Source organism: Aulostomus chinensis, chromosome 23, assembly GCF_037954235.1.
Source record: "Aulostomus chinensis isolate RoL2024-O1b breed Wild chromosome 23, RoL_Achi_v1.0, whole genome shotgun sequence".
NCBI classification, from domain to species: domain Eukaryota; kingdom Metazoa; phylum Chordata; class Actinopteri; order Syngnathiformes; family Aulostomidae; genus Aulostomus; species Aulostomus chinensis.
This window is the reverse complement of record NC_141342.1, coordinates 19,752,185-19,764,337: the sequence shown is the minus strand read 5'-3', so window position 1 is coordinate 19,764,337 and position 12,153 is coordinate 19,752,185. Positions and strand designations below refer to the sequence as shown.

Sequence of the window (12,153 nt, the reverse complement as noted above, 5' to 3'; positions counted from 1 at the left end):
TTAGAGGAGCTACTGCACATTCACTGATAGTCTCTGGGAAGGGTACCTTGAAATTTGCTTCCAAGATCCAACTAGGGTAAATTACCATGCAGTACAAAGAGTATCTGTGGGTTCCAGCACTGACCATCATTGATGACCAAACACAGGAGAACAAAGTCATTTGCAATTCGCTATGACCCACGTTCTCTATCATTCCGTCAGCGTTGAGTTACAAAAACTAACTGGAGCCAAAGGTAATATCACGGCACTTCATTCTGCCTTTTACTGTTTGTTTACCCAGTTGTCAGGACCATTCATAAGCTCCACTGAGACGCAGCAGAAACACAAACAAAAAAACAAAGACAGGCAATTCGTCCACGAGTTGCAGTAGAAGTGTCAATCAGACTCATTCTCATTAACTCAACACCTCTGGAGGACCTTCAGAGAAGTTCTTCAAACTTCCTGGAGGTATACAAGTGCCATGTGGTATTTCTAGTTTGTCATTTTTGAGAAGTTTTGAGGTGCTGAAACAGTGAAAAATCTCACTTTTTTTTTCAATAATCGTAAAAAATGTTCCAAGCTTGTCAAATAATAACACGATGATAAAGTGCAATATAACTGAGGCACAAAACCAGTCTTCTAAGCCTCCAAACGTCACATTCATTGCCATCATTGCACCATAAAGTTACAGGAGGCTTAACCCTTCCGACCAGTCGCACAGGAAATTAAATATCCCCTTGCATACTGATTGTTTTGATGTGGGATGACATAAAACTGATCTTAAAGGTGAAGTAAGAGCAGTCATGAGAAGCAGGATGATGCTTGGCTTGAGGAGGAAAAGGCACATGCCCAACAAGCACAGTCCAGCCCAAAAAAACAGCCACTCAAAACCTCCACTTTCAGTGGCGTTAGACGACGCCCTCTGAAAGCCTCGGAAATAAAACTACAATGATCTTCTAAATGAAAGACTCTGAAAAGTAACTGTAATGGATTCAGAGTTACAATGTGTAGTTTTGGGAAGAACTTCTTGTCTAAAATCTAAATTCTCCCTATGATGCTTGAGATCATCCATGAGAATATTCCTCAAATTAAGTTAGGCTTTCAGAAAATGTTACTATTTCACCAATTTCTTGCCAAAACTACACAGCAACCATATTACTGTCATGTTCTAATAAATCAAAGTCAACGGAGATGAGTAAAATAATCATATCCATCAGCATGAATCAGCCTCGCTCATGTCATTTCCTCAGGGAGGTGGGAGGACGGAGAGGAGCGGGTTGGATGTTTGGTTCCTACCCAACAAATCTAGTTCCTCTGGGTCCCAGCTGGAGCACTGGACTAACCAGGCTCTCGCCATCATTAAGGGCTGGCAGCTTTCTGGGAAGATGCAGTTTACTGTGTCCACAAGACAAAGAAACACACACACACACACACACACACGCCCACATACATACATAAAACACACACTTGAAAAAGTCAGTGAAAGCACACACCACTGAGCACTAGATTTGTACTAAGAGGTAATATTTTTTTAAGATATCAGGAACAGAAATTACTATATTACATGCAGTGAATGCGCAGAGATCTAAAGTAACACAATTCCAAACTGGATGTGTTTGATGGAGAGCCAAAACGTCCTGTCTTACAGGAGAACAGCTGTATGATGCAGTCCCACAAAAGACTAGAGGGCACTTGGACTTTGCCCAATCAAACAGTGATGAGCAGACCTCGGAGAGTGTCTGTTCCGTTGAGTGATATTTAGAGTTTTGCATGAAGGAGCAGACTACTGCTGCACTACGGCGCAAATGTCACTTCCAGGTCATCCTGAAGGAAGTCTACGCTTTCAGGTTGCTGTCTACTTAGTTCCTGTAACACTAAAAGATCAGACTCACACCAAGCACACCACAGTTCTAGTGTTCTCATCCTTCTTCTACCCAAAAACATCTGGATAGACTTTTATTTCTTTATTTAGCTGAGCTACTCCCAAACAACTTGAACCATATTCACTTGTTCATCATAAATTCAGACGATTTTGATTTGCCGTATTAACACTATAGTATGCCAAATGAAACAGGAAATGAACGTCTTGAATGAGTTTGCTGGTTGTGAGCCTCTTTTACATATAGCATGATGAGACTTAAAAGTGAAACACAGGCGCATATTGACTCTCTTTCTTTGTTTTTCTTTAATTTGCCTGAAGGGAACCCTCGCCGCACCACAACACTCTACTTATTAATGAAGCTGCAGACCTAAATCATGCACTCCCACACATTCATACTCTCAGATATAAATGCAGATGTTTGAGAATGGCGATGGCGAGAAGCAGAGGGAAGATGTCACTAAACAAAAGTGCACAAAAGTAAGCATTTAAACAAAGCTATAATATCATGAGTTCTAGAGAAACATGAAGCCTTACCCAAGGAACTGAGCTCCCGCAGGGCCAACCTCAACCAGCCGGCTAGCCAGGCCTTCTCCTTCCACCATCGGAGGAGGCGACGCAAGCTTGTGCCTCTTCACCAGCCGGCAGGTAATCCTGGTGGGCGCTGTGCATTTCCGGGGCGGAATAATAATGCGCATGCCATTGTGACGACTTCCTCTCATGGAACCGCCCCTGGCGTCTACCATGAAGCTGACCAGGAACCTGACAGTGAGAAGGAAGGACAGGAGAAGACAGATAGGAGACAGACACCGTGACGCAGAGAGTACAAATACCAGGGGGAACAACGAGTGGGAGGAATGGGAAAGAAAGAGTATCAAATTGGGAGAAAAAAGGATAAAGAAGAGAATGGAATAAAAGATAAAGTACATATTGGTCTAATATCAGTATCGATGGAGACACGTGAGGATCCTTCCCATGCTGTGGTCTTCAAAACACACATGTGAGGAGAGATAAAGAAGATGTAAGAAGGCTTCTGTATTGGCTATGACTGAGCTTATAAAACTCAAGCACAGTATGAATATAACCCCGCCCTCCACAGGTAGCCAACATATTCAGTCCACACGTCAGTGAATATGTAGGCATCATTTTCCCTCGATTCATTTTCACTACAGAAAATAAAATATTCAGAAAAATCATATCATAGACTGTCACACGGATGATGTATCTTTTTGTACGTCAACAAGGAAGTTTGCATCGCTATTGGGTTCCCTAAACCAAAAAGGTTTTTATTGTGGATGTTGAATTTGCTGAAAATAAGCTTTGTCGTGAACAAAGGGATGCATGACATTTTCTTTTTTTTTCCTCTCCAGATATTTGAAATTTACAATTCACTTTGGCTGACAGGCGATATTTATCAGTTTATTTCAAAAACATTTGGAGAGGCCCATAAATCACATACCTATTAAGACTTGAGCAAACCTGAAGCATCAAACTACCTGCTGATACCAATAAGATGCTGACATTATCCTGCAGCTAATGTACAAGTTGCGTTCAGCGAGATAATCGTAACAAATGAACACCCCTTTGCGGTGTCAATAAAATCATTAAAAGTGCAAAGCTAATGTTATGCTATTATGCTAATGTTATGCTAATCCGATGCTATTATGCTGACTTCATACTATTAAACTAACATTACGCTATCAAAGAATTGCACCAAAGATGCATGACTTCAACCTTACCTCTGTTTAGACATTAAAGCTTTTAAGAGTGCTGTATCTGCAGGCGTATTTCAACCCGTTGAACGAAATGCTACCTACCTGAAGCTAATGTTAACCACCGGGCTTACTTAAGATATTTACATGACCAAAGATCTACTGACTTTGACATGAGGGAACTAATTGTTTAACAACGCTAACAACTGTGACAACAAATGACAATGAATACTCTTCTGATGAAGTACTACGTCTTATGTTTCTGTGGGTAAAATCTGAATTCAACAGCCAAGATGCCAACACAGAAGCCTCCAGTGTAACCTTTGTTTTACCCGTATTAGAAGGTAGCGCATTTCTGTGCGCTCAATGTAAAGGTACCCTGTGGGGTTTGTGACCTCTGGTATTGAGCTACTATTTTTTTTTTTTTTTTGCAAAATACCATCAGGCTTTGGTTCCAGTCAGCAAAAATAAATTGAGGGCTAAAATCCAAAGGGTTGATGAATAAATTTGTGCATGACATCGTCTTGAATGAGGCGGAATGTTTTTTGAATCACACATAATGTGAGAGTTTTGTTCATTTGTTTAGAAGAAAACTCCACAGGACACCTTTAAAAGGAAGAAGTCACATCACACACACACACACACACACACACACACACACACACACACACACACACACACACACACACACACACACACACACACCTGTATCATGCACGTTTGGTAATATATGTTGCTAGTGTGTATGTAACAGTTGACGACCAGTGAGAGTAGAAATGTAATTTTCATGACCTCACAGCAAATATAAAGATTCACTCGGACTATCGAACCCAAAACAAACATATATTCATAAATAATAAATATATATATGTATAACTAGTTATTAGTTGCTCTGTCCACATCTTTTCACTCATTACAAAGTTAGAATCATCCATTTGTCATCTTGACAAATAAATTCATTCAGATTAGTAGGAGACTCAAAAAGGTCCTCCAAATAAAACACAAGAAAAAAAAACAACACTCAAATCCTTAACGTCACAGTTTGTGTGAGGAGAGCAAACACAGCTGTTATGAGTGAACAACGAGGAGAGGGATGTGATGTCACCAGGAAATAACACAATCAAAGTGGTAATAAAGAGTACAATCAATCACAGTCAATCACCTGCTGTCGTACTGCGGGAGCGGAGAGGAAAAACTGTAGGATGGACGACAAAGCAATGCAGGAGTGACATGTCAACAATACTGCTTTGTCACTGAGATAACACTAAGAGAACCATTCCAGAACCCCAGCTCCCTCATTTCTGCAGAGAGACTCGACTCTGACCATTGGAGACAATTTGAACATTTTCCGTGACTTTTAAAGGACCCACATTGTATTTCCCATCCCAAACTTTGGTCACACAAACAGAAGTGCACTAGAGTTTGTTATTCTACGAAAACCGTTTTCATCAGTCAAATACTCACATCTACCACAGAAGTAGCAGTAAAGGAACTTTATGTGGTCACATTTAAGGACAAGCACCATATAATGCTGCATTCATTCATGTTGGACAATTGGAATAACCAGTTTTTGACGAGGAGAAGTCATCAACAGCCCCACGTGTTGGAAGAACAAATCAAAGGTAATTTTGTAATTCTTTATTTATTCATGTTTTGGACTTAATTTTATGTTCACATACAATGTTTCATGTGGTTTGATGTGAACTGATGTCTGTGTAGAGTGAACAAGGTTAGCCATAACAATAATTTATTAACATTAAACTCCTGGTTCCTTTTATTTACTCCTCATTGTCATGAAAATTTGGAAACAACTGTCAATATTTTGTGTAAAGCAACTAAAAGTACGTTTTTTTCCACAAATAGGGTTCTTAAGTTCACAAATAAGTGTTTTTTTTAATACTGCATCTTTTCTTGCAGCCACATATATTTTTTAGCTTGAAGCTAGTGGCGACTAAAGGCTAACAAGCGCAAAACTGTCTAAAAATGTTTGTGTCAAGCTCTCAAGCACAGCGACCGTTTAAATTTACGTCCTCGGTATCCAGATGTATTATTGGTAATCAACAAACACGTAGATTGAAAATAAAGGAGGAGCAATTTTATCTGCCAACAGATTATTTACAGTTTTAAAACAATCAGAGATGAACAGGGAGAAACCACTGCAGGTAAGAGCTGTTCTCTCCAGAGGACAAAAATGAAAGAGAGGGGGAAGTGGCAGGGAAGACAGACAGAGAATACAGAACAGGAAGGAGGCAACGAAGACAAGCAGCTGAATTCTTCTCCCTCCCACCCTCTCATCCATCCGCCAACACTGTTCAATCAGTAAGCTCTCTACCTTTCCCTTCATCATTCCTCAGGAGGGCACATATTTTCCCTGATCTTCATCCATTCATCCTTTCGCACAGGCTTACCCGGAGTGTATCGGTGAGGAGACTAGGTTGACATTATCCAGAGCGTCTGGCGTCCAGCTATATCTCCTCAGAGAGTCGTTGTCACAGTCTTTGGCCACTGCCAAATGCTGCGGAGGAGACAAGAAGGTCATTGGAATGTGCAGGACAGCTTGAAATGAATCCTGCACGTGCACAAGAAAAAGAGAGACAAATGTGTGTATGTGATTTTTAATGAGTGTAAAATGTTCGTTTAAGACATCACAAACATCAAAGCCATGCACTTAAATTGAATGGGATAAATGACGGAAACAAAGTAATAATCAATACATAGCTGCAAGAGTCCCTACAAGGATGCATAAATCTGCTCTCGTTGGGGTTAAAGGAGGTGATGCTGTGATATAACAGCACAATTCAGCTCCTGACAACACTCAGTCTTCTTGAGGGATTCATGGCTGAGTCATAAAATAATTATCGCACTATAACGGATACCATTAGGAACCAGAAGGGCATTTGTAGAGCGCAAACCTCGGCCAAGTATAATAGACAGATACATGAGAATCACTTGTGCTTTACTCTGTCCTCATTATTTCAGGAACATTGACAGGATTCCAGTCCTACTAGTACTACTATACAAATCCTACAAAAATATGATTTGTTCCTCTATATAATACTTGATCCCATGTAAGACTTCAGTTGAGATCTATCCAAAGTGTTTTCCTTCCTGTATTTAACTGTTTGAGCATCAATAAAGAATGTTAAATGCTGCAAGTGTAACATTTCTGAGGTCACTGATTTTAAGATTCATTGAAAAAATATTGTTGAAGCGTGGAGCCTTCATTGGACAAGCGCTGACCTGAGCGATATCTTGTGCTGAGCAGTTAAACTTGAACAAATATTTGCATTTGCATAAAATGATGTTTGAGGCATTTTAATGATTGTAATGTTCAAAGTGTGTTTCTTTACAAAAAAAACCCACCAGATGCACAATAAAGAAAAATGATTTAGTATGTTTTTATATGTGGGGATTTATGATGAAAATTGGTCTGACAGATTTTGGGCATTCTGTTTTAGAACAAAACAATGGAACAAATTCTGATAGAAGTGTTGCATGATCACAACGCGACATAAAAAATGGGTAAATTAACATAAGAAATGATATCAATAACATTCTCATGCATGGTGACTCGATCATATACCTTGTTGTAGTGCTCTACAATAAAAGACTTTTCCTTGCAGAGCATCTGGAGCAGCGTGAGAGCAGAAAAGCTATCAGGTTAGTTTCAGTAGGTTTTGTGAACAAGCCTAATCTATAATTAAATGAAGAGCTCGTGGCGTTTAGTGAACTCAATCCTGTCCCTTCCAAGTGTGTAGAACAGAGGTTGCCAATGTGTGAGGCAGGCCTCCCCAGGGCTCCACAGAGTCAGGGGAGGCTCAGTGGAAGAAGGTGAGAGAACATTAGCTGTCAAAGGGAGTCACGTAGAACAGCCTGGATGTGATTCGGTTAAAGATGTGGTTTAAAGACACAGTTTGGGAAAAACTGTCAGAAACTACTAAATTACTTGGGATAGACCTTGTTTGTGTATTTGGTGACTCTTCAGCTAGCTTGGCTAAACAGTTCAATGTCAAAGTTGGTCAAATAACACAATAATAATTTTATACAGGAATAACTCACAATCGCTCACTATCACAGACTCTGAAAACCTGTGGCATACCAAACGCCAACATCTAATAACGACGCACAACTGCAGTCGAACCGGTGTGGTAGTTGTTATATCTACAACACAGATGCATGAAGCAGAATGGTGTTTTTTTCAGCCAATTCAAAGTTGGACAGTTTATCCAAACATATATTCTAATTACAGTTGAATAAAAACATATTCATATCATTCACATCATGTTGTTTCCAGCAAAAAGCATCCTGGTGTCACTTGTGACCCACAAGTTAACTGAGGGAACACTGCTGGCTCTTTGGTTAGATTCTACACTCAGTTTCACCTGAACCTACTTTGATGCCTTTGGGCTGCACCCTTAAAGTCAAGTGGGGCGTCACAGCAAGTATTCCTGGATAGAAGCCCTAATCTCATGTTCTCTTTCAGTAGAACGTAACGGGATTGATTGTCTTTGACGCCAACTCATGTTTAAGAGGATTGATGGGTATCCTGGTTTTTGGCACAGCACCAAGACAGCTTGGCACGTTTGTTGACAGACACGGACTGTGCAACTGTATCAACAAAGCAGGCTACGGCAGAGGAGGCTACTTCCTGTTAGCCACCTGCTAACTTGAATGTTGATTAAGTCAATTTAAAATAGTTTCAAATGTGACCACACCAAATGGGTCAAATTCCAGTAGTGAAAGATGTCATTCCACAGGGGTTGTGTGACGCTCCAAACAATTTCTGCTCTATTCAGATCTTACAGCTGACACATCAACGAGAGAGGAGTTAAAAAAGTCAGTTGTTTGCAAAAACTCTCACTGCAAGAAGATGCGTTCATGTGCAACCAGTTCTTTGGTTCTGTGAGGACACATACAATCGCAAGTACAAGGTTATCGATGAGGTCCGATCAGTGTACGTACCATCTCCTTATTAGGCGCCAGCATCTCCTCTATCATCATGCTGTCCCGTGTGAATGAGCTCCGGTTCAGAGTATTGGACCTATCAGAACTGAAGGAACGCAGGCTTGGTGTGGTTGCCGTAGTAGTCACGGATTACCAAGACAACAGTCACAATGATGAAGAGGGGAGGTGAGGGGGGATGAGTATGGGGTGGGGGGTGGGGGGTGGGGGTGGGGGTGGAGGTAGGGGGTATGAAAGTGAACAGAAAAACAAAAAACAAAAAAACAAGCAAAATCACATTAAATGCATGCAGCTTCCAGGAACCTGAATGTATGTCACCAGTGACCAGAACAAACACAAGGCAGTAAATGATAAACTTTCAAGGTAAAATCCAGAGACAAAAAGAGATGATTTGAGTCTGCTTATCTAGTTTCTCCATTTTCTTTAATTATATTTCTGAAAGATCTGGAAATATGCAAGCAAATGTATTAAAAACATAAAAGGCAGATTTGTCAGTTGGGTACAGGTATGGAGTCGTGCAGGGACGAGCCCTTAAAAGAAGTGAGCATAATTGAACATGGGTTCTCGCCAGTGAGTGTTTTCTTTAATGGGTTTTCAATTAACACCTGTAGTGCAGTCCGTGGCTAACCCAAGCTTGAGATATGTCTTGTTGTATGGCATAAAATACATCAGTAAGTAACACACTTGCAAATTTTGATGCTGTTTTGTCTCGCAAATGCTGGTTGGTAAAAAGTGTCTCAACAAGACGACTGAGGTCATCATGTCAAAAATGGAAGAAACGCAAAGTGACTTGCGCTGCTGAAGTCATGCGTCCATGATGTTGTTTGTTCAAAGCATAAGGTTAGCTTTGCACCTCTAACAATTGCATTTCCTCTTGAAAAAAACAGCACAGAAGTAGTGCTCATTCGTGGGGATTATCTTGCAGAACAAAAAACTGCAAGTCTCATATACTTTTGTTGGCCACAGAGCTGATTTCCTGCTTTCCTCCAAAATGCTGTTTAAAATCCCCTCAGCTTCCAGGGAACCCATGACAATGCTAACTTCTGGGATGGCCTACAAAACTATGTCATCCCTGCGGCACTCTACTATAGCAGCTTTTTAAGCCTCTTCCCTGGCAGCAACTTTATTAAACTCAATATAAATGCCATAAAAACCTGAGTTAGCTTCTGTAAATGAAACAGATTACTGTATATAATCATATGATGGATGATGGACAAGTGCCAGGACAGAAATCATGTACTGGTCTTTATGATGGAAATGATTGTTTATCATAAGCCTCCTTTATCTTATCAAGGTGGCAAAAAGGGGCTTTAGAAAAAAATACCAGAAAATTAACCTGGTATTTGGACAGTAAACCCAACAGCATAATTAGTTTACCGTCTCGTTACATTTCTAAGTCATCAGATGATCTCTGATGGGTGTTCAAGCTTCAGGAGAGACTTCAGAGAGGCACGTAAACAGCATTCCTGAGCAATGATGTGATGGATGTGCGGCTGTAACATCTCAATCGCAATTACAGCAGTGCTATTTTCTCCAAAACAAGCTAAGTGATATCAGCCAATTAGCCTCTGCAGAGGAGTAGCACAACAAGGCCAAACACACCTCTGGATGATGACAAAGCCATGGAAGACAAGAGAGGCCGGAGTTTTGATTCATGCCTTCTACTTATCAAAGTCTAACAAGGACATTTTCTCACAAGAGGAATGTTACAGTAAAGTCTCAAGAAAACAGAGGGTGGAGTTTTCAAAATGAAAAGATAAGAGAACCGACTCTCTGGAACAGTCGTCACTCAAAAACTAGAGAATTAATAACACTGCCTGAATTTCATTGTGATTTCTTTGCAACTTATTAACAAACTTCTCGAAAGATTGGACATCTCTGTTGTTTTGTTAAAATCTCTTTTTCATTTAAGTATGAACATTGGTATTCAAATCGTGGTGGTATCTTTATAAGCCTTTTTTGGTTTCTCACCTCTTTGCACAATGATCAAGCGTGTTCTTTTGGAAAAAAATATCATATTGTCTTTAATGTATTTTCATGTGCGAATAAATAAAAAGAAGTGATATCTAAAGCCAGAGAGATGATTTTTAAAACCTCATTTTACAACCCTAAAGCTGCAAAGTCACAGAACAATGAACAGAGAACATTGTTGGCTGGGTAGACTTTCATGATTTTGACATAAGCTTAAGTTCAATAAAAGCCGTGGCCACGCTCAAGTTCCATACAAAGTAAAAATACTGTATAAAATATAATAAAAAATATAAATATTTAGGACATTTAAAAGGCACAATCTTGATTCAGATCAGTCCTTTACTGCTGTTGAGCTACAATCGCTTTGCAAAAAGAAATTTTAAAATCTAAAAAGCTTAAGTCGTTTCTGGTACAATACAAGAGACAAGGACAAAATACTAATCTATGCCTAATTCAGTTAAGAATAATGTACTTCTCAAATTCTTGCACATTTCCGCTGTACTTAATTATATGTATCACTTATTCAAACTCTATTTCCACGTATGCTGGTTTTTAATTACATATCCCAGAGATCATTACATTTACTATAAGACAGAAAAACATGATAAGTACCATCTAAAATGAGTCGTCTTTGAATTTTTTTTCAAGAAATATTAAGTGCATTATGTTTACTGCATTGGCACATGATTTATTACAAGCAAAAAAACAAAAAAAAACCCTGTTGAGACTGTTTTTGCTTGTAAAAGTGTAACCATGCTTAGCACAAAATACAGTGAGAGAACTCTGCACTGTCTGTTATTTGGATTCAGACTCTGAACTGATAAATGCAATAGCATCTCTATCAGTTCAGGTCCCTGGAAGCTTGATGAAGGAAACCAAAATGATGCAAAGCTTCATCTTATCACCTTTGTGACAAATCCACAAAGACCAAGGCGCAAATGATAACCACAGTCATCAGACATGAAAGCAAACACTCTATTCTCTACGAGCAGGAGACCCAGTAAACCACAGTACACAACACAGTGCCTGATAGTCACATACAACAGGGTTGAAGAACATAGAACTGGTCACATTCATTAGTAGCCAAACACTGGACCATAATACTGCAGCTTCTGGGGTCAGAGGGTGTTGGGGGGTGGGGGGGTGGAGAGAGGAGTAGTGTGGGGGGGGGGGGGGGGGGGCTCTTCATGCCTTCAGCCTTACCTGACTTTGGGACTAACATTAACAACGGACATGAGGAGAGAATAAAAGATCATGAACAAACAAAGGAATGGACAGAGATGCAGAGTAGAAAAGCCTGAGCAGAGATGCAGTCTGGTAGAAGGATGCTGCCTGTCTCGCCCACCTCTCACTGCCTCCCAACGAATATCAGAGGGACTCATCTCTATGTCCAGTCTACTCCACATCTTTCTCAGTGGTTTATAACAGAGTTGCGAAGTGGGAGACATGACACTTTCAGAAGGTAATTTTCTGAGGAGCCCTTGAAAAATTAGAATGTAATTGTGTTGGTAAAATCTGCATGAATGGTCTTCAGACCAGAGTAGAAAAACTTATATTATCTTATTAAGTTGGTGTTTGGCCTGTACCGCCTCCTGGGGGACATATTTGATTCTGTCTGTACATGAAGGGATAATTCGTCCAGAAATTAAC

General features: G+C 40.0%; 1 protein-coding gene across 2 annotated transcripts in view; it reads right to left on the bottom strand.

The window, feature by feature from the left end:
• The window catches only part of LOC147239949 (ankyrin-3-like), a 95,524-nt gene that overhangs the window by 24,294 nt on the left and 59,077 nt on the right, over window positions 1–12,153 (bottom strand). For both annotated transcript variants that reach the window (XM_086195060.1, XM_086195061.1), the window contains exons 27-31: window positions 8,533–8,635; window positions 7,154–7,198; window positions 5,979–6,085; window positions 4,733–4,765; window positions 2,396–2,620 (exon numbers count right to left, since the gene is read on the bottom strand). In XM_086195060.1, coding sequence (XP_086051186.1) covers window positions 2,396–2,620; window positions 4,733–4,765; window positions 5,979–6,085; window positions 7,154–7,198; window positions 8,533–8,635 — 513 coding nt within the window. The remainder of the gene's footprint in view (window positions 1–2,395; window positions 2,621–4,732; window positions 4,766–5,978; window positions 6,086–7,153; window positions 7,199–8,532; window positions 8,636–12,153) is intronic.